This window comes from Cricetulus griseus, chromosome 2 (genome assembly GCF_003668045.3).
Source record: "Cricetulus griseus strain 17A/GY chromosome 2, alternate assembly CriGri-PICRH-1.0, whole genome shotgun sequence".
In the NCBI taxonomy this organism is placed as follows: Eukaryota; Metazoa; Chordata; class Mammalia; order Rodentia; family Cricetidae; genus Cricetulus; species Cricetulus griseus.
Window position 1 is genome coordinate 282,925,582 of NC_048595.1, and position 22,862 is coordinate 282,948,443.

Genomic DNA, 22,862 nt, shown 5'->3' on the forward strand with positions numbered 1-22,862 from the left:
TCTGAACCACGTGGCTGCCATTGCTATGGCCTCTTCCAACATCCCAGTTTGTAGTAAAGGACTCATCCTAGCATGAAAAAGTGTCCTGAGCTATTTGTGTAGCAGTGGCTGATCACCCGAATGGAGGTAGTTCTTATCTAGAAGATCCAGGTGAAGTTCAGAAAAACCAAGATGGGCAGACTCCCATTCTTTCAAGGAGGAAGGGCAAACATTTTCTGAGAGACTAGAGCATGTAGGACAGAACTTTTGTTACCCAAATCTCAGAGCACGAATTTAAAACACTAATGTGACTGGAAGGTTTGCTCAAACTTTGGCTGGCAATTTCTGAACAGTATTTGGTCCAAACAACCTCTCATAAACAGTGATTCAGACTAAGGTCCTTCAACTCACCACTGAAGTGTTTTTCCAGAGAGTCCTGCATGTTGGCCTGGGTTTGGGAGCACAGCTGGCTCGTGGCTTCATGTTTCTTTATTAGCCCAGTCATTGCCCGGCCCAGGCTCTCCAACTCCACTGAGTGGTACTTCCGGCACAAGCTGTTGAGATTTTCTTGGGTGGAGCTGATGTTATTTTGTTGACTTTGGAGTTCTTTTTGTATGTCCTATGTGAGGAAAGCACACCGTGAATATACTACGAAGGACATTCATCCCATTCAAGAGAAATACTGTAATTATTTCACTCTGGTATTTTTTTAAAATCTGAAAAAAACAATGTACAAATTGCCTCAGCTGTGTATACCTGTGGGTGGGATTTAAAAGTATCTTTTATATATGGAAAGGAGCTGTACCCATGAAATCTTATCAATGTGGTCACCTAAAAAAGATATGTACAATGACAATACCAGTTAACATCGAAACTTGGATGGAGATAATCTCAGAAGGGCTCCCCTGTCCCCAAGCAAAGAGCTACAGATATTTAATGGCTGCTAAGACAGGGAGAATCAGTTTTGTCTAGGGACAGGCTCCCTAGGTTATCCAGTCCCAGGTGGTTAGCCCCAAACACATATACATATAAATGGATTTAGTAGGTTTTACACACACACACACACACACACACACAAATAATAATAATAATTTAAGAAGAGATCATGAACTTGAGAGAAAGTGGGGAACAAAGAAGGAGTATGAAGGGGAAGGGCTGGGATAGAAATGATATAAATATAATACCCAAGCAAAAATCTCAAAAAATAAAATAAATCTTAAAAAATTGAAAAGATTTGTGTAATAGACAAATATCTATACATATATATATATATATATATATATATATATATATAGACCTGTATGGATTCTATCTTTTTTAGTGTGTGTGTGTACTTGCTTTCATGTGTGCACATGTATTTGCATGCATGTGGAACTTAGACGACAGCCACCAGGAGCTTCCCATCTTCATGTTTTTAAAGACGTATGTATGTATGTATGTATGTATGTATGTATGTATCTATCTATCTATCTATCTATCTATCTATCTATCTATTATGTGTACAGTGTTCTGTCTGCATTGCCCCCCCCCAGGCCAGAAATGGGCACCAGATCTCATTACAGATGGTTGTGAGCCACCATGTGGTTGCTGGGATTTGAGTTCAGTATCTCTGGAAGAACAGCCAGTGCTCTTAACCTCTGAGCTATCTTTCCAGCCCACATCTTGATTTTTGAGACAGGGTCTCTTGTTGGACTGGAGGTCACCTTGTTTATTTTAGACAGGGTCTCTTGTTGGACTGGAGGTCACCTTGTTTATTTGAGATAGGGTCTCTTGTGGGAGTGGAGCTTTCTGACTCAGCTAGGCAAGGATTTACCTGTCTCCATCCCCAGCACTAAGACTGTAAATTTGACTCAAATACACAGATTTTATGTTTTGTTTGTTTGGTTTTTGGTCAGTTTAGGTCCTCAGGCTTATCCAGGAAGCAGGTTACCAACTGAGTTGTTTCCCGGTCCTATATTGATTCTTTAATAAAGTATATCAGTCTTCTTTGGTAACAAAAATCTACTAGAAAGTAGACAGAATCTGGGTAGTAATCCGGGATCTCAAGAAAATTCAGCAGGTTGTCATAGCATCTCAGCTATGTATGGTGTTGAGCATTGCAGCTCACATTGTTCAGTGGGTCACTGTGTGGTTTTGTTTAGGGATTACAGGCCACACACACACACACCAGCAGTTGATTTAAAGCTCTATGTCCTTGTCTATAGTGTAGCATAAAACTATACTAAGGAAGAACAGTGCCCAGGGATCGAGAGACAGCTTAGTGGTTAGTGTTCTTGCAGCTTTCTCACAGGACCCAGCTTGGTTCCCAACACCCAGGTTGGGTGGCACACAATGACCTGAAACTCCTGCTCCAAGCCCTCTTTTATACTCTGTGGGCACCTGGATTCACATGTGAACACACACACACACACACACACACACACACACACACACACACACACACACACACACCTGTGCATAGCCATCAGGTAAGGTCTATAGCAACGCATGCTGTCTACTTTTTACCTGTCTTTCACTTCTTGATGCATGCATTTGGTTCTTCTCATGCCACTAACTCTGTTTTGCTCAATCTTATGAATTAGTTAGTCTGGGTGTTTAATATGTTAAATCTGGGTAGTTGAAAGCAGACATTATGTGTTTATGATAGTTACAAAATAGGAGGATGAATCTAGACTTCAAGTGGGAACACTGAAAGCTAGTTTTGACCTACCTTGACTTTCTTCAGCCCTTCACAAGTCCCAGTTTGGGCACACCTGGTCAAAGATTCCTCCACATTGATCAGCCACAATGTTATGTCCTTGACGAATCTCTCCACTTGGGTACTTTGAGCAGTGAAATCTTTCAGGGTTCCCTTCGCTTCCTCAGTGGTTTCTTTGGCGTGCTCTAGCTTCTGCCGTAAGTCTGCTTCTATAAACTAAATATAAATCCAGAGTTTGGGAAGATCTGGGAGGACTGAAAGCACACTCACCCTCCAAGAATTCTGTTTATGCGTAACTCCATTGAGAACACATTAGGCTCACCATGGAAGCCACTCCAATACTAATAGCTTTCCCCAGGATGGAAAACCAGCGAGTGTGGGCTGCCAGACACACTGAGAGAAGGGAAAGAGGAGGGCTGCGGCTAACCCTGGACTTGAATAGAGTGTGGTTTGGATGGAGGTTCCAGGGGAGGGAAGATCACATCTTAAAAGCAAAGCTGGACCAAAAGTTTGCTGTTAATTCTCCACAAGGAACACTCACACGGGCCTGCCTGGATGTGACTGCTTGGAGGAACCCGCCATAGGATTTAACCGTGAACCGATTTTATCCTGTAAGATGTGCAGTAGGGTTATTTGCTTTATTCTTCTGGGATGAGCTATTTTAGGAAAGTTGATTTTTGTGGCTCCTGAGTTAATAAAAGGACTTACAACTACTCTGAACTGGAAAATGGCTTTAATCCCACAGCTCAAAGATCAGTGCTATTTGTCAAAATCATCAAACATAAAGGTTTGTTGTATTTTCTTAACTCCCAGCTCAGAGCAGCCATGAACTAGGAGCTGAGAGTCTCTTCTTGCTTTGCTGCTTCTGTCCCTGCTTGGCACAGCTGTGGGCCCTGCAAGCCTGGATGGGAGGGAGATGGGTGAGGCATTCTGAACTGAAGACTCACGGATGAGTGTGAGTTGCCTCTCATAGCCCCACTTCTTTTAGTTTGCAGGGTTTTTTGTGGGGGTGGTGATGCCCTCGTTGCTGGACCCTCCAGCTGAAAGTCCCTATGTGAGACCATATACTGTATTTTACTTCTTTACTCTGCCCTTTCTCAGCTCAAGGCACTATGAACTTATCCCCTAGAAAGTCTTCTTAGACAACTTTGCTGTCCTTGAATTGTGGGCTTGTCTCTTCCTTCAATCATAACTTCTGGGCTGAGGCCACACGCTGGTACTCACCACCCCATCTGATGCTGAGATGCAGGCCTCCCATACAAGCATTTACTTTTCAGCAAATACATCAGAAATCAGCCAGCCTGCCTGGCAGGGCTTTAGAAACCAGATGCTGGTGACTGCCAACTGTAGGGGACAAATTATGCTACCCACTAAGTGACATCACAGACATTCTTCTACCTGTACTAGAGGACAGTAAAGACATCTCACACCTCTTCTTTGGGGCTGAGAAAGTCAAGAGAAAGAGAATAGATGTGGAACAACAATAACTCACACCCCAAATCCTTGCTTAACCCTTACTCTACAATAGTGTGTTGCCAATTGATGTCTCAAATATACGTGACAGTAATCAGCATCCCTTCTTCTCGGTTGTGAATATGAAAATCACATATTCCTTTGCTTCAGGTGAAATGTGCAATATTCCAATACATGCCTGAGATCAGCCACAAGCAAGGCTAAGTCAGTTAAAGACAGAATCAAGGACAATAGTACAGCAAGAAGAGAAAAGCCCTGAACATCTAAAAGAAAATAGGGAAAGATACCCCAGAGACCTCAACCCAGTGCTGGTGAGGGGTCAATCAAAGCATACATACCACACAGGGTGCTTCTAGGGCTTGGACACTTGGACACTTCTAGGCCCAGGTTGCCTGGCCAACTCAGCTCCTCCCTGACCTGCCTCATGGTCCCTGGGACTGGAACCATCTACAGGGCCATGAACAGACATAGGCAATCCTAAACCTGTCCCCAAGCCCAGTTACTGTGTAAATGAATTAGCCCAGTTACTGTGTAAATGAATTAGCACATTATAAGTAAGAACACGTATTCATTAAGGGGGGCAGGAATTGGTCTATTCCTGTCTAAACACAGAATGTACCAAGAAACAATCATGTTGATAATGCATCCAGAATTCTGTAAGGAAAATTGAACTACCCTTATTATAACATTACGACATTTGAAATGTAAATATGGTCTGAACATTGGCATAAAGATTTCTACTGATGTTAATGTTTAACCTCATATATGAAAAAGTCCACATTTGCCAAGAATTATGGTGATATAGACATATACACACATATACAGGTACAACAAACACAAACATTTTGGATTTTGGGAATGAAGATGTGATTGGCTGTTACCTGGTATTTATTGAAAAAGTCATCTTTTGCTTACCTGCAGGTCTGTTGGTGTCTCTGGATTTTTTGTTAGTTCTTTAAGGTCATTGATTTTGGAGTGCAGTTCTTCCAATTTCAAGGCTTTGTTTTTAACTTCAGACTGTGAAAGTGAAGACACAGGGGAAAGGCATCACTAATCCAGAGACTGACAGGCTATGCTTGGCATCTCGTACTATGAGCTAACTGTCACCACACCACCAGCTTTCAGCGATATTTAGAAAATCTGCCCAACTTTTTCATTAGTGTGGAAAATGTTACCATTAAAGTTAACTCTGGATAAGAAGGGGCATGTGGGAATTTCTCTCTCCCACCCTCTTTTATTGGAAAAAAAAATCCCCTGGAAAAAATGAAACACTGACCCAACTCACTGAGTCAGTGAAAATGTCCACTAGGTTGTCATTTATTCATTAGCTGTATTATTACCAGTTACCATGGCAACGTTAAAGTCTTACAGAAGCATGCTAAAACAAATGCATATCGAGACTGCTTGGGGACTATCAACAGCACACAGAAGACACGCTTCAAATAAATATTTACAAGACCTTGAAGCAGAAATTGTTTTGACATTTGATATTTTACCTCTCCCCTCCACCCTGCTTTTGGATCAACAATTAACATACAAAAGAATACCAAGCAAGAATCATTATTGAGCAAAGACGCTTATCAACTTCATAGTTTTGAGTCACAAAATAATATTTAACACCAGAGCCCTCTCATCATGGAAAACAGAACCTACTGCTTTGTGACCACAGAATTTCCAATGGCTTGTACAATATGGAACTCACTGCCAGGACTGGTGGCCTTTTACAGAACCAGCTTGGTGTTTAGGGAACTCAGCTGCTGACCTGCAGTAGGCTTGGAAGTAGGAAAGACAGGGCCAGGTATTGGGCTAGTTCCAATGTACTGATCTAGTAACTGGCACATCACAAGATCAGCAACAAAAAGTCCATCTCAGAGAGACTGAACCTTGCCAAATAAGGGTTTGAGACACACAGCCGAGTTTACGCAGTCAACAAAAGATGGCTGATTTGACAACTTCCTGTCCTACTAAAACTCATGCTGTGGTATTTAACACCACTGCAGGCTCTAAGCATGGTGTCACTGTCCTTGTACAACAGAGAGATGCATCATAGAATAGTGCAGCATTCCATGCCATGTCCAGTGTCTGCTCTAGATGTAACAGACATCAAGAACCCAGGGGTTCTGGCTGGTGGTGTTGCACACGCTTTTAATCCCAGCACCCAGCAGGCAGAGGCAGGCGGATCTCTGTGAGTTCGAGGCCAGCCTGGTCTACAAGAGCTAATTCTAGGACAGGATTAAAAAGAATACAGAGAAATCCTGTCTCAAAACAAACAAACAAACAAAAGAACCCAAGGGCTTAGTGCACACTAAAGTATATAATAATAATAATTAACTAATGATAATGGTTTTTTGTTTGTTCTCAAGACAGGGTTTCTCTGTGTAGCTTTGAGCCTATCCTGGCACTCGCTCTGGAGACCAGGCTGGCCTCGAACTCACAGAGATCTGCCTGCCTCTGCCTGCCGGGTGCTGGGATTAAAGGAGTGCACCACCAACGCCCGGCACTAATGATAATTTTTTGAGATATGATCTTGCTATGTGACTAAGCTAGTCTCTGACTTGTAACCATCGCCTACCTCAGCCTCCCAAGTGCTGAGATTATAACTTTGCACCATTGCCTTAAAAAAATGGTAAGTTTTGAGTATGTACTCTTTTGTTTTTAATAGAATTTATTTAGCTGTAAATTTATTTGTAGTTAGGCTTTTAAAAGATGTGTCTGTGTGTTTTTCCTGCATGTATGTGTGTGCAGACTGTGAATGCCTAGTGCCCTCTGAGGCCAGAAGAAGGTACATGATCCGCAGAAACTGGAGATACAAATGGTTGTGAGCTGCCATATTAGTGCTGGGAACTGAACACAGATCCTCTACAAGAGCAGCAGGTACTCTTAGCCACAGAGCCATCTCTGCAGGCCCTACTATTAGTTTTTTAAAGATTCAATTTACTTTAAAAATTGTGTGTATGTGTACACGTGTGTGTGTGCATGATGTGTGTATACTTGTGTATGTGTGCACATGTGTATCTGTGTGCATGTGTGTGTGCACCTAAGTGCCTTTGGAGGCCAGAGGCATTGGATCCTCCTGGAGTTACAGGTTGCTGTGAACTTACCAACATGGGTGCTGGGAATTGATCTTAGGTTTTCTGTAAGAGCAACATGCACTATTACCAGTAACTCATGATTCCAGCCACTCAATTGTGGTTTTTTTTTTTTCTTACTGAAATTTATTTTTTATTTTAGGATATGAGTGGTTTGTCTGTGTGTATTTCTGGTTCCTGCAGAGGCCTGTGACATGCCTGGTTCCTGCAGAGGCCAAAAGAAGGTGTCACATTACAGATGGTTGTGCGCCACCATGTGGATAATGGGAATTAACTCCACGTTCCCTGGAAGAGCAGCAGATGCTTTTAATCACCAAGAGAACTCTTCAGTCCACAGTTTTTTCTTGTGTGTGTTTAATTCTGGCTTACACAATTTGCAACAATCACCCTTTGTGAGCCCAAATACCTCACTTCAGCACAGAACACTGTATGAGCTGAAATACTAATTTTAACATCAGCAATAGCAACTAAAAAGACCTTGGGATTCTTCATGTCTGAATGTTTAGTCTGTATAATTTTCATGAATTCTGATTATAAGATCTCTAAAAATTGATTTGAGTGTGAGATTGTCCAGTAACTTAAGCAGTACAGTTAAATTAGACTACAGTCATTCATCCACTTATCTGTCAGGTTCTTTGTATGTGCCAGGTATGTGTGTGTGTGTGTGTGTGGGGGGGGGTTGTTGTAGAATATTTTTTAATTCTTTTTTTATTAGTTCAAATTAGGAACAAGCTTGTTTCACATGTCAATCCCTTCTCCCTCTCCCTCCCCTCCCCCCCCCCCCCTGCCCCGACCTACTCCCCATCCCATCCACCCTCCACTCCCCAGGCAGGGTAGGGCCCTGGATGGGGGCTCCCCAAAGTCCACCACATCACCCTGGGCCTGGCTTAGGCCTTCCCCCATGTGTCCAGGCCAAGAGTTCATCCCTTCACGTGGGATGGGCTCTCAAAGTCCCTTCTTACTAGAATATTATTTTAAGGTATGTTGCATTTGTCTATGCTATGGATCATTTGTTTAATGATGTACAGATGCATTGCTTTTGTTTATGCTGCATTTATTTAACTCCATGAAGCTGTGATTCTTTGCCTGTCTAAAGCACCCGATGATCCTAAGAAAGAGCTGAAGACCGATAGTGAGGCAGGAGCAAGGGTAGGAGGGGCTAACAGGCAGAGAGGCTAAATAGAAGGACAAATGAGGAGGAAGAGGAGGAAGAAGCAAGAGAACAAGGAGAGGAGGACATCGGGGGACAGCCACCCAGCCACCCATGGATAAGACTCCATGTGTGATCTATTTGGGAGTTGGGTAGTGGGCCCCCAAAAGAGGTAAGAGTTAAAGAGTAAAAACACTATCAACCAACAACGGGCGGGGGGGGGGGGAAGAAGCAGGCTGCAGAATGTGACTAGGAGCTTCCCTTACTGAAAGGACAGTCAACTACATGCCTTTTGAAACAGCTCTCTCTCTCTGTAATCTTTCTAATTTCCTTTTTTAACAGTATCTACAAGATTTTAATGCTTAGTTTTCACAAACAAGTTTCTATCCAATTTTATGATTTACAGTAAAAAATATTAGTGTTTAAAAATGGGCATTATTCAACTATCCTTCATACTCTCTGCCATTCTTTTAAAATTCATCACCGGGAGTTTTTAATCTAAGTAATAACTCTGCTGTATTTACATCTGAATTGCATGTCTTAAGAATAAACGAAAAACATGATATTTTGGTTAACTCGGTGTTATTTATAAAATGAAAAGTTCTATCAAAATACTTTTCACTGGAAAAAATAAATAGAACAGACAATGGATCTACTCAAAGTCCACATTCACTTTGGTAGACTTCAGTGTAGGACAGTTCATGACAAGCATATTTGCCCTTTTCCCCCAGAGCTGATCAGCTTCCAAGCTGGTGGTTCATTTTTAACTGAGATTTTTATCGTGTTGAAATCTTGCTCATTCCATATCATCTTCAAGCAAGCTCTGAGCACTTACAGTTCTCTGACTAATGGCTGGAAGCTTGGTCAGAAGCCTCTGGAACACTGGTGGGGGAAGAGTCTTGCAGCAGCTGCTGAGGCTGTCCACACACAGCAATTGCATTTGTCAGGTGGTCTACACCCTTCTCATATTCACCTTGTGCTAATAACTCTTCCCCAAGCTATATCTCTTCAAGGAAGAATTTTTGAACAGCTTCAGCATCTTTTAAATCAGGTAACTTGGAAAGACCAGCTCTTTCTTTAGCAAGCTTCTGTTTCTTTCTTCGTTCTCGAAGCCTGTTCTTGAAGTTAGGGTCATTCTGCCTTTTGCGGTCAAAGTAGAATCAGTACTCGATGAAGAGGTGCGCACACGCCGGCGGCGAAGGCACTGTTCCGGCCCACCATCTTTGCTCGGCTGGGGCGTTTGCCGGGCCACGGAGGCCCACCAAGCAGCAGTTAGCTCCGACAGATAGGAGCACCCCGGCTGCTCGCAGGCCCAGTCCAGACAGAAAAGCTCCTGTCTAATTTCTAATCATGGTCCTATTGTCACTGTACATTTTTTCAATTGTGTGTAATATGCATTCACACGGGTATGTATGTTGTCATATGTACAGGTCTGTGTACCTGTGTTGCAAAGGCCAGAGACCAACACTGAGTATCTTCTTCAATTGCTCTCCACCTTATGTATTGAGGCATGATCTCCGACTTGAACCCAAAGCTCATTGATTTGGCGAGTCTGCCTAGGTCCCCTGCTTGATCTGGGGATCCCCTGCTCCTGATTCTTGGAGATGATAGGATTACAGGCAGACCACCACATCCACAGGCCATAAGAGATTGTTGGAGATCTAAGACCGGGGTTTTATATTTACACAGCAAACATTTCGCCTGTCACAAACACTGTGACCAAAATCAACTTGGGGATTTATTTGGCCTACACTTCTGTGCCAGTGACCATCACTGAGGGAAGTTAGGGCAGAACTCAAGAAGAGGCAGGAACAAAATTTTCTCACTGGCTTGCTCCCCATATCTTGCTCAGCTTGCTCTTTCATATAATTCACCTGCCTAGAGATGGCCCCTCCTACATAAATCATTAATCAAGAAATGCCCTAGAGGCTAATCTGGTGGAAGCAATTCCTCAGTTGAGGGTCCCTTTTCTCAAATGGCTCTAGTTTGTGTTGGGTCACAAAAAGCCAAAAACAACAAAAAACGAAAAAACAACTGGAACAATGTTTGCTAAGAATTTCCTGGCTGAATTTTTATTTTAAACACCAACATAATAAATAGGATTGAAAGTAGTTTAGAATAAATAGCCAAGTACAATTTTCAAAGGTTGGGTATCTTTAATTTTTCTATAAATGAAGTATAACATGTCACCAGTTGTAGCCACAGCACAATGCAGGTTCTCAGTAGAAGATATTTCTCTTCTGAATAAAGGACAGTAGGTACAAAAAGTTACGAACACTTCTTATATGGGTTTTTGCAAAGGAAGGGGCCATATACTCAGAATAATTGGGCATTTAATGCACTTTTCTTTTTACACTAATGTTTGAAGTCCATTGACAGGGGTTGAATAAAAAAATGTCCCCATGGGCTCATGTCTGGGAAGCTTTGTTCCCCAGCTGGCGGCACTGTTTGGGAAGGTCATTGAAGCATTAGGAAGTGAAGCCTTGCTAGAGGATGTGTGTCCGTGGGGTGGGCTTCAGGAGTTTGTACCCTGGCCCCACTTTCGGATTTTGTATTTCTCTCTCTACTTCCTTTGTGAAGATGAACTGTGGTGGGCCAGCCTCACACTCCCCCTACCATGCTGTCCCTGCTAAGATGGACTGTATCCTGCTTGGAACCATCAGCCTAAACAAACCCTTTCTCTCCAAAGCTGATTTCTGTCAGGGCATATTATCACAGCAACAGAAAAGTGATGAATATCAGCCCCAACTAAGAAATAATTATTTAAAATGCTTAACTAGAGCCTAATCAATTTTTTAAATCAATAGCTGAAGTTAGGTGATATTTGTCACATTCATCTGTGTCTTTGAAAAGCAGAATGGACTTAGGAACACCCATTTTTTTCTCTCATTCTGCATAGTGATGTACCCCAACCTCCACATGCATGCATTGTCAGTTACCTCAAATTCCTTCAGGAATTCTTCAGCTCCGCGGCTGTTGTTCAGGTCGCTGATGTGTTCAGCCAGTTGTGGAAGGGAGCTGTTGGCCCATCCTTCAATCTCATCCTTACTTGAAAGGACATCATCCCAGATGGACATGCTTACTCTTAACCTGTCCATGTTTTCTTCAATTCTCTCTGACACCTGGGAGAGGAAATAGGAACCAGGCCATCATAATACGGGGTTCTGCAACCCTCACTACCCCACCAGCGTTTTCATGAGAAGAAAAATTACATTCTGGCAAAAATTCAAAATAATGACTGTACATCAATTAGCATATCTTAAATGCTAACCAATACACAGACTAAATCCATCAATGGGTGAGTTGTTTGAATTCTGAGACAGTCACTTTTCATTTGTAAGTTGGGGTACTAATGACAAAGGGTATGTTAGAACACAGAAGTGTCACTCACTACATAGGAGTCTACCGGACTGAGGTCTGTATAGGATGGTATTGTGTTTATTTCCTTTATCATTTTAAAACTTACTTTATGTCCATAGGTGTTTTGCCTGCTTGTATGTGTAATGTACTACATGTGTGCAGTGCCTGCATAGGCCAGAAGAGGGCATCAAATCTCTTAGGGCTAGGGTCACAGATGACTGTGAGCTGTTGCATGGGTGCTGAGAATCAAACCTGGACTCTACAGCCAGTGCACTTAACCTCTGAGCCATCTCTCCAGCCCTGAATTTATTTTCAAAGCAGCAAGTACTCTAAGCACTTTTATTTGTACTGCTATGATATAGGAATGGGCATTAATTAGATTAGAGCATATCTGTGATATAGGAAAATATTTAGCATCTGGCCATGGAGTTAGTGAATGATGGTGCAAGAACTGAAAGTCAAACCTCTAAAGTACAATCCTAATCCTTTTCAGTGCAAGACTACAGTCTCTATACTGTACATTCATATTTACTGTGATTGAATTTTCTACCAGATATGAATAAATGATCCAATTTTTATCCACAATTTCAACATTTTGAGAAGGGAAACATTCCAAGTTATAATTTATCATGCTTGTAGTTATCAAATAAAATTCCAGAAATCTGTCGGTAAGTGTTGTCAAACTAGTTCATATAACATTTTCTGTTGGCATGAACTCTGAAAACTCAAGGTGGAGTTCCAATCTCAGGTTAATCTCTGCCTGAAAGATCCTGCATATAAGCTGCTCACAGACTCCAGGGGGTGCTCTTACATCCAGCCACTTGTCCAGGGTGCTCTCCATGTCTGTCTTGACCAAGCCGAAATCTCCACTGTGGATTTTCTTCAGTTCAGATAGCAAGTGCTTGCCTTTGCTGGTAAAACTATCCAACTCTTTCTGTTTAGAATTCATTTCATTCTTGACAGTTTCATGCTGCGGACATAAATGTTTCCTTAATTGGTAAAACAACCAATGATAAGGGTTTAAAAATATTTTCCCTCTAAGAAATGTATTTTGTTTGGCTTTACTCAGAAAACTAATGATAATATGTGTATGTATATATACACACACCTGGATATACATATATACACAGACATGTATATATAATTTTCTTGAATTAAACTTTTTCAGAATATTAGTATTCTTAGAAAAAAGTTGAACTGCTAACAGGAATTATCCACATCTAGATAAACTGACAACAGAGAGTTTCTTTAGGAGTAAAATGCATGAATGAACACTGAAGGCCACTTAAATAAATGTGCTTGCATTTTACCTTGGAAAAAGCCCACTTAAGGTCCTCCTGGTCCTTCACAGCAGCTCTCATGGCAATAACATCACCAGCATTTTCCAGAACTTTACACACAGCTGACTTCAAATTCTGATATTCTCTTATTAAGTCAATAAGTCCACAGCACTGGCCCTGGCTGTAATGATTAAAGAAAATATCTTACTTATCATGCACCAGGAGGGGAATGAGTTCTCTAGGACTAGACCTACTATATCCTTGCACAAATTCATTCAGAGATAGGTGTGGGTGCCAAGAGAGAACCATGCTCTCTGCCACTGAAATCAGTACTGTTGTTAGTTAATTCTGCTAAATTCTAACTCCAGTCTGCTCTCCAACTCAATCTTAGACGAGTCATCCAAAATATTTTAAGTTTTAAAATGTTTTTTCATGTTGCTTTAGTTATTTTTGATGCTGTAAATAGAACGGCAGGTGGGGAGAAAGAAACCAATAGTAGATGAAACAAAACAAAACAATGTTTGTGTGGCATGGTTAAATGAAGAACCTATGTTTGAAGTCACTGCATGGGCCATTCCCAATTTTCTGTCAAAAGCCTTTGTTTATGACACAATGGGGTCTGAGGCTCACTTCTTTAAAATGCAAATGAGTCACCAAAAGTCCCAGCATCCTTCGTTGAAGAGGTCCTCTCCATCAACTCCATCATGTGACATTGTCAAAAATGAGTTGATTGTGTGTGAGTACATTTCTCCATCTTATTTATTCTATGTTCCATTTAATTATTCTTCAGCTACAATATCACAGTGACCCAGATAATGTGAGTCCCATAATTCCTTTTTAAAATTCCTGTTTGTATGTATATATATGTGTGCACTTGTGTATGGAGGCCAGATTTCAACATTGGCTATTTTTCTCAATCCATCTCTACTGGATGGATTTCAGGCTCTCTCACTGAACCTGGAGTTCTCCATTTTATCTATACTGGCTGTCTAGCAAGTCTCAGGACCCTCCCGTCTCCACCTCTCTGGTGCTGAGGCTACAGCATACACTCGGTTTCATCTGGGTGCTGTGCTGGTGCTTGAAGTCATCTCTTCATGCTTGTATAGCAAACACTATTCATTGAGCCAGCTTCCCAGCCCCATTTCCTCAAAAAATTAGATTACTTAGTTATTTGTTTTTAAATATAAAACTTAGAATTGTTTGTCAATTTCTATACAATTATGTAGAGATTCTGTTTGGGATTATACAGATATAAGAAAGACCTCAACAACAACAAATAACCCAGCCAATTTCAGTAAATATTTAATTGAAGAAGATATGTGCAGATAACTAAAGAGAACTATATACCTATTATCCTTAAGCACCACTCAAATACAAATTAAAAACATGAGATACCACTGTATGTGTTTTAGAATGGTGACTACTGGAGCACATGTGAAACTTGAGAGTAGTAAGTGTGGGAAACAATGTATACCTGCTGGAGCTTTCACCTGCCTGGAATGGATACTTTGTTGAAATTACTTGTCAGTGTTTTATACATCTAAGCATACACTTACCCAGAAACCCAGTAGGATAAAAATCTGATGTAAAAAAAATCAGAAATATGAATTTCCATAGACATTTCATGTTAATTATTTAAACCAGAAAGACCCTACCTGCCCATCAACAGGTAACTATATTGCCTGTGGTACACCCATTAAATGGATTTTAACAGCTGCATATTTTAAAAACTGAGTTATCCATATGTTGTGGAAATTAACTATGTAAAGATGTGTTACATTTGTTTATGTTGCGGAATATTACTTTAATGGTGTGAAGGTCTGTTTCATTTGTTTTTGCTGCCATTGTTAATGATGTAAAGATGTGTTACATTTGTTTGTGTTGCATTTAGTTATGTACAGATGTATTGCATTTGTTTCACCTTGCCTGCCTAAGGCATCTTATTGGTTGAATAAAGAGCTGAATGGCCAATAGGTAGGCAAGAGAAAAAAATAGGCGGGGCTGGTGGGCAGAGAGAATAAGTATTAGGAAAAATCTAGACTGAGGGAGGAGATCAAGAGAAGACGTTGAAGACTAGAATGAGGAGAAAGAGAGGGACATGCCTGTGGCAAGAAGTCAGGCAGCCATAAGCCAGCCAGACTCAAGAAACAGTGAAAGTAAAATATGCAGAAGGAAGAAAGGTAAAAGCCTTGAGGCAAAAGGTAGATAAAGAGAAACAGGATAGTTTAAGTTGAAAGAGCTAGCCCAAAATGAGCCTAGGTTAAGCTGAGCATTCAAAACTAATAGTAAGTCTCTGTATCATGATTTGGGAACTGGCTGGTGGCTCAAAAAGAAAAAAGCCTAGCACATTCACACACTCACACAGCAACGTCCATTATATGCAATTACAGAAAGAAATGAAAGGGAAGATACGAAGGGATCCAAGGTTGCCAGGAACTGGTTCGAAGGAGGAGAGATGGATTTCAGTGAGACATGAGGGTTTTTCCATTGTTAGAACAGATACTGTGAAACTTGACAGCTGAGGCCACTAAATGAATTTGTCATAGAATTCTCCAGGAAAAAAAAAGGGGGAAGGAATCTTTACAGTAAAATGTGTACTTTCAAATTAAATATATAATTAACTCTATTACAGATAATAAAACAAACTTAAAATTCTAATTGTAGCATCTTACAGTGGCTGATAATTATTGCTTTTAGGAAATCATTTTTTTTTTACATTAACTTCTCTTTGCCACACCAAGAGAACAACTTCAAACACATTTCTGAAGAACTAAATTTTAATGTTACTAGCAGGGTCTAGAATACCGAGGGTGACCACATCTTCAGAAAGCAGCAGGTAACTCACAGTGTCACGAAATGAGTTGGGAACTTTGACAAGATCAGGAGGCTGCTGACTTACTTTTCATGAATTAATCTTTTAGTGTCCTCCCAGGTAGCTTCTAAGCGGTTTATCTCCCTATCTACTTCCGGGGCAAAAGCCATGTCCTTCTGAGCGATTTGTGTCGCTTTGTCTTTCAGCCAACGGAGCTCATGCTCATGGGAGTTTAACTCGTCCTCCAGCTGGTTGAATACTCGCAACCTGTGAATTCAAATGCTAGTTTAGTGCCAACCTACTGAGGCCATGAGCCAATGCTTCCTCTCTCTAACCACCTGAGCTCAGAAAGCACGTCTTAACACAGCTAGCAAAACTCTCAACACAGCAATTAAACTAATGCATATTAACTGATAGAGACTTTTGAAACAGAGAAGCCATCTCGAAAAAACAACAACAAAAATTACTTTTGTAAATGACTGTATATCCAAAGATACTGAAAATCACCCTTACTGTTCATTTTCAATATTTTATTGAACTTTTACCTTCTCCTCTTTTCATTGGTAGAAGGGTTCTCAAAGAAGGCTAACTTTATAGGCCAAGGAGGTGAATTCTTCTTTTGCAAGGTCATCATAGGACATCTTTCTGAGCTCTGGGGTCCAGGTCACATAAATAATTATATATTGGTATTACAGTTGTTTCATTTAAAATCAAAAGAGCTCTACCAAAGCTCTATGAAAAATATCTATTAAAAACCTACATTATAGCCAGGCGTTGGTGGTGCACGCCTTTAATCCCAGCACTCAGGAGGCAGAGGCAGTCGGATCTCTGTGAGATCACCTCGAAGCCAGCCTGGTCTCCAGAGCGAGTGCCAGGATAGGCTCCAAAGCTACACAGAGAAGCCCTGTCTCGAAAAACCAAAATAAATAAATAAATAAATAAATAAAACCTACATTACCTCCTTTAATAAAAGATTACTGTGAGAAAACCTGATTTTGTGTCCCCTAATACACAATCATTTGTGCCTCTGTAATATGTGGCCCTACAGGAGGCCACTGACCCATCAGTACATTTTGGTGTTGTACTATAATGTATAATATGACTCTATTCCCAAAATGGCTGCATGCGAATGTCCCCCATTCTCTGCACCTTGCAAGCATAGGTGCAAGGTGCCTACAGCAAGCATTACAGGGAGGCTTCCATATATCCAAGACTGGGTAAATCTGAAAATTTATTGTAACCTCAGCCAGTGCATGCTTTTGAATGGATTAGAGATGTTGGCATGGCTTGGAGCCTAGTTTGGGGCTTTGTCTCCAGAAGCCTGAGGATGCCCCATCTACTTGGCTGGAGCTGGCCAGCGAGGGTTAATGCTGTCTTGCCTTCCCAATGCTGCTGGTAGCTTCTGGGATGAGCTACAGAACACAGCTCTGTCCCTCTTTTCTTGGAAATTTAACTTTCTCAAATCTTAGTCTTTCTTGTTGATTTATTGTTAAACTTATCCGATATCACATCAGATGAGAGAAGAGGCCTCTGTAGCTCTGATGTAAACCACATTCCTGTCTTGGCTTCCTGTCTGGTTGTGATTAGAATGGGATGAATGACAGTGATCTTGGCAGAGACAATGATCCTTGTCAACTATGGACATTGGTGCAAAGTGCACTCAAAGTTTCCCTGCCTTCAAAGCCAGGGACTGATCTCAAGCTCTTGAGTAGGGACAGAGTTTTATTCACAAAATAAAAGAAGATTGTACTGGAGTCTGCAGTCGCAGATGAAAATCACTTCTAAATTTACTAAAGGAACTAAGGTTCCTTTGCTTCTCCACTGAACACTCCAGAAAAAGACCCAACTTTGCTGGAACCCTCTTGTCTGCCTCCTGCTTCCCTCCAGGCAAGAAATTAAAAAGCAGTTGTGGAGAATCACTTAGTCAAGCTGACTGATGTCACTTTAAATGAATGAACAGGGACCTCAGAGGGCCACCTGCCTCTCTGCTGAACTGCTCATTGCAAGGGAGAACCATTTCATCTGCTTCCTCTCCTCTGCCACTTGTCTTCTACTCTCAAACAATGAGCTTGCTCCAGTCCTTACTGAAGCATTAGTAGCCTATGTCTGCAGGGAGGAATTTGCTGACCCTTTCATATCAAAACCACACATTTATGTGGGTCTCTGCCCCAGTTGTTTCATTTTTATAATGACTAATTCTATGTGCATGTATAAGCACTTGCACATATCTATTGTACTGTGTGTATGTCTAGTGACCAGAAAGGTTAGAAGAGAGTGTCAGATCCCCTGGGACTGGAATAAGAGCTCAGGTGGTTGTGTGGCTTCATGGAGGTGCTGACAACCAATTCCTTCCCTGCCCCCCACCGCCCTGTTCTCTGCAGGATCAGCAGGTGGTCTGAACTGCTGAGCCATCTCTCCAGCCCCTCTGCCTGCATTCTTGACAGTAAGAAACTGCTTGCAATAGATAATAGGATGGGCAGGCAGTGTTGGTGCATGCCTTTAATCCCAGCAGAACCAGGGAGATCTATGTGAGTTTGAGGCCAGCCTGATCTACAGAAAGATTTCCAGGAAAGCCAAAGATACACAGAAAAACCCTGCCTTAAAAAACAAAACAAAACAAGCCCCCACAATAAGATAAATAAATATAAAAATGAAAACAAAGAAAAAAAACAATAGGTAATAGGATGTATGGGCCTCATGCAGGTAAGGTCTCAGAGTGTCCATACATACACTGTCTTTAGGAAGGTCCTTAAGGAAAACAAAGACATTTTAACAATTCCCAAGTGTCACATTTACCTTCCAGGGAAGGGGGGTGATGACACAGAAAGACAGACAGAGACAGCGAAGAGAGAAAGTGGCCCACATAGAGCACGATTAACTCTTTGTAGGAAAATAAATTTCAGAACAAGCAAAGCAGAAGAGAGCAGCATCCATCAGGTTTCTGACCTGTGCTGCAGGGCCTGGCGGGTGGGCTCCTTTAAGCGCTCCTTGTCGGTCCTCTCCTCGATGTCTTCAATGCTGCTCAGCAGCTCTTCTTTCTGCTCATGGAAAGCCTTTTTCAACACTGCCAGGGCATCTGCCTCACCCTGCTTGGTTCCCAGAAGGTTCTGGACCCTCTCCACCTCTAAAGAGAGCTGCTCAGCAGTGGCTCTGCATGAGGTCCTTTGCTGGGTGCTCCCGCTTTTCAGGTGGTATTGGGCTTTGGTCAGGATGCCATCGAGACTGATGGCGCTGGATTCTAATGCTTTCACGTCTTGAATAGCATCACTAAGGTCTTTCTTTAGGGAGTCTGACTGCTTCTTGCTCATGCTTTTGGTGGCTTCCACCGTTTGCCTGAGCTGGTGAAGGAGAGTGGACGCAGAAGCATGGCTCTGGAGGAATTCTGCTAGCTGTGTCAGAGCCAGCTTCCGCCTCTCCACTACCTGGTTGGCCTCCTCAAAGAGCTGGAAGCAGTCATCAGCCTTGATCTGGAGCAGATGAAGGTCCTCGGCTCTGCCCAGGGACTGCAACTTTGCTATGTGTCCTTGCAGACTCTCTGCTTCTCCCCTCTTCTTCTCGATTTCTGCAGCGTGGTCCTGAAAGGGAAGAGAACCTCTGATTCTCAGACACACTACAGTTATTTCAGATAGACAACAGGCTTTGTGTTCTCGAGGTAGATAGTACATGCCACGGATAATGGAGCATGCATTTATTATTTATTTATATGTCTGTGTATGTGTGTGTACTTATTCGTGTGTGCCTTGGTTTGCACGTGTGTATGCATGTGGAGGATAGAGGTCAATGTTGGGTGTCTTCCTCAACTGCTCTCCCCTTTATGGTCTCTGGGAACCTTAAGGTATCTGATTGGGTGAGACTGGCTGGCTAGGAAGCCTCAGGGTTCATCTTATCACTGCCTCCTGGAACCACTACCATGCTGAAATTTTACATAAGGCTGGAGAGAAAACTCTGGCCCTGGCACTTGGATAGCGTTTTACTGACTGAGCCCTTTCCTCAGCCTTTAGCTTAGCAGTTAGAATTCATCCACGGGGTGCTGAAGAGATGGCTCAGTGGTTAAAAGTGATCTGTGACCTTTCAGAAGGCTCACAACTGTCTGTGACTCCATCTCCAATAGATCCAATGGCCTCTTCTGGCCTCTGTGGGCAGCTGTATTCACATGTACACACACACACATACATACACACACACACACACACACACACACACACACACACACACACACACACACAATTAAAAATAATAAAATAAATATTTTTTAAAGTTATCTATAGCAAAGCTTTCAGAAACATTCATAAGTGTTTCCGTTTTCCTCGTCTGTGCATGCGATGTAGAACACAACTCTGTTTTAGTTACTTTCCAGTCAGATCTATGTTTTATTTGAGTGTAGGATTTTGACCATCTCAGATTATATAACATGTTTAAAGTCCAACAAAAGATTGTCACCAAAGCTCCCACCATAGAGAGACCATTGCTTGTTTTAATCTTAACCATAATAGCTTTAGATAGTTCCCAGCTTGACAATTAAGCCACTTCTTCTCACTCCAGACCCCTGACCTCCTCTGTATTTAGAGATTCTCCTCTAGAAAGCCTGCCCAAGTAAGTCCATACTCTCTGCTCCTTTGTGATGTCAGTCTTTTGAAATCCCCTGGTTTGGGTCAGCTGGAGAACCTGCCAGCCATGCCTGTGAAGTACTGCAGTCAGAAAGCTTCTCTGGCTGTGGCTTTGCAGTGCCCTGGGCTTCCAACTTGAGCCTTCCATCAGCTGAAAAGCTCTCCCCTGTCCTGATGACTGGAAGGTTTGCTTTTCCTTTCTTAGAGGGGGGCATATACAGCCAGCAAAGAATAAACACGCAGAAATTATCAAATGTTTTACATGGATTCTATATAGAAACTCTAGTATCTCTATATCTGATCAATAACCGATTTTGAGTTTTAATAACACCCAATAGATACCATTTGTAGCTTATAAATAAGGGAAATTATCAGTAATTCATGAATTTGGAACCATTTTCATACTAAGGAGATAAATCAGAAAAAAAAATGAGCGGTTAAAACACTGGAATTTGTAGCAGTCTTTGGTTTTGGACCAAAACAAAATAGAAAATCCAAAAATAGAAATTCCTAACATTTTATGCTACAAATGACAGGGTATTTTTGTTGCTTTTGTTGTTATTGTTGTTTTGTTTTGTTTTGAGTTACCCAGCTATTTTACCTGAAGTGATTTTTATCCGCTTAATCTACCTGCTCAACACAGTGGCTGGGTCCATAAGTTCAATTATTAAGCCATTTTCCCAATCAAGCAAAAAAAACTAACTTGTTGCCATGTACGTATTGCCATGTAAGAGTGTCATCCCTTTGAATTCAAAGCCCTTCTCTTCTGAATACATCTGTTTTCTGTCTTGAGAGGTTAACCCGTTTTACCTTGTGCCGAGTAAGAGCCACTTGGTGGTCCAGTAAACTGATCTCTGAAGTCCTTTGTAATTCACTGAGAAATTGCTTAATCCAGACAGAGAAAGAAAACAGTAGCTCATCAAAGTGTTGGTGTTCAGCCAGCACTGCCTGGAGGAAGTGCATCCTGTGGGGAGAGACGGGTATGAAACAGTTGGCTATGAACAGAATGGTTTTTGCTATACTTTGGGAAAGGACTTTACCCCCTGAGCAAAGCAAAACAGTTATACAGAGACAAGCCAGACCTCTGGTTATATTCAAATCCCCAAGCCCTGTCTGTCTCACGGTTTTCCTGGTCTCGGTGAACCACTGTCCACTCTGGTGCGTTGTTCTTCCTCTCTGTGCTTCGCCACCGCGTCACCATTCCTGAGCTGTGCCTGCTGCCCCAGCAGCATCAACACCACAAGGAGAGTGGTGTCTCTCCCTGTGCCCTATCCCACCTACCTCTAGTCTAAGTCCCTTCCGCTCTTGCCAGGTTTCTAGAAGCACCCTAAACTGGCAGCCTTGCTTTTCCCATACTTACCCACTGCCTACATTCAATGTGACAGCCAGACATGATTTATTGGATTAGAGAATTCCTGTTATGTGTTCATAGCACTTCCTGTTAGATCTAGGAAGACAAACTCCTCAGAGCTCATGACTGTGCCATAGCAGTGTCCTGCCTGATCTCTTTCTCTGGGCTCAGCTGATAAAGCCTACCTACAATCCCACCGATCTCTTTTGTACATGTCCATTCATTCCTGCCTTCGAGTCTTTGCACATTTGCTCCCTCTCCTGTGTGTGGGTCCCCAGAGCAACATTAGTCTGCTCTGGTATACCACTTAGATGTGTCTGAAGTGCTATGTTGTCTTAGTGGTATTTATCACCAGAAACAAAACAGATTCTTTGGTTCATTTGCTTAATGATACATTTATCTCCTCCAACCCAGTCCTGCCCCTCTTCCCACCACACAAATGCAACAACTTTATTTGTTTTGCTAGCTACAGAACTGAAAAAGAGGCTTGGTGAATTTTCAGAGACCAAGCAACTTATAAAGTAAGTGAATTAATTAGTTGATTAATAATAGGTTACTGAGATCAGAATCCCAAACTGGAATTAAAAACAGTAACCCCCAAATACTAATATGCATTACAGTAGTGTGCATCCAGAGTTTATCTACATACTGTCTTTATATTCTAGTTAGCTTTAATGTGATTGTTAATTGACTTAGGAGAGCCTACTGTGGGTAGCACCATTCTCAGGCAGGTGACCCTGGGCTATATAAGAAAGCTAGCTGAGGGCTACCGTGTCAGTGAGCCATCGAGCAGTGTTCCTCCATGGTGTCTGCTTCAAATTCCTGCCCTGACTTCCCTCAGTGGTGGACTGTGACTTGGAAGTGTGAGCTGAAATAAACCCTTACTTCTCCTAAGTTTGCTCATCACAGAATTTTATCGCATGGAATATATTATGGAACAGGAAGCAACAGGAACACCTGGCATGTACTTTCAATGTCTTCACTCACTTGTGTCAGTTAAAATTCCTTCCATTCTGTCTGGGAGTTAGAGAACAGACCCTGCTCTGTTTTAAGGGACACTTCT

The 22,862-nt window shown here is 41.9% G+C and overlaps 1 protein-coding gene and 1 pseudogene across 1 annotated transcript in view; both read right to left on the bottom strand.

Moving 5' to 3' along the window:
* Window positions 1–22,862, bottom strand: part of Syne1 (spectrin repeat containing nuclear envelope protein 1) — a 453,101-nt gene that overhangs the window by 256,467 nt on the left and 173,772 nt on the right. Inside the window, exons 38-46 of the mRNA XM_035440411.1 lie at window positions 21,259–21,412; window positions 18,788–19,416; window positions 15,929–16,108; window positions 13,060–13,210; window positions 12,561–12,719; window positions 11,329–11,511; window positions 5,066–5,167; window positions 2,690–2,893; window positions 391–598 (exon numbers count right to left, since the gene is read on the bottom strand). Coding sequence (XP_035296302.1) covers window positions 391–598; window positions 2,690–2,893; window positions 5,066–5,167; window positions 11,329–11,511; window positions 12,561–12,719; window positions 13,060–13,210; window positions 15,929–16,108; window positions 18,788–19,416; window positions 21,259–21,412 — 1,970 coding nt within the window. The remainder of the gene's footprint in view (window positions 1–390; window positions 599–2,689; window positions 2,894–5,065; window positions 5,168–11,328; window positions 11,512–12,560; window positions 12,720–13,059; window positions 13,211–15,928; window positions 16,109–18,787; window positions 19,417–21,258; window positions 21,413–22,862) is intronic.
* Window positions 9,186–9,610, bottom strand: LOC100769244 (annotated as a pseudogene).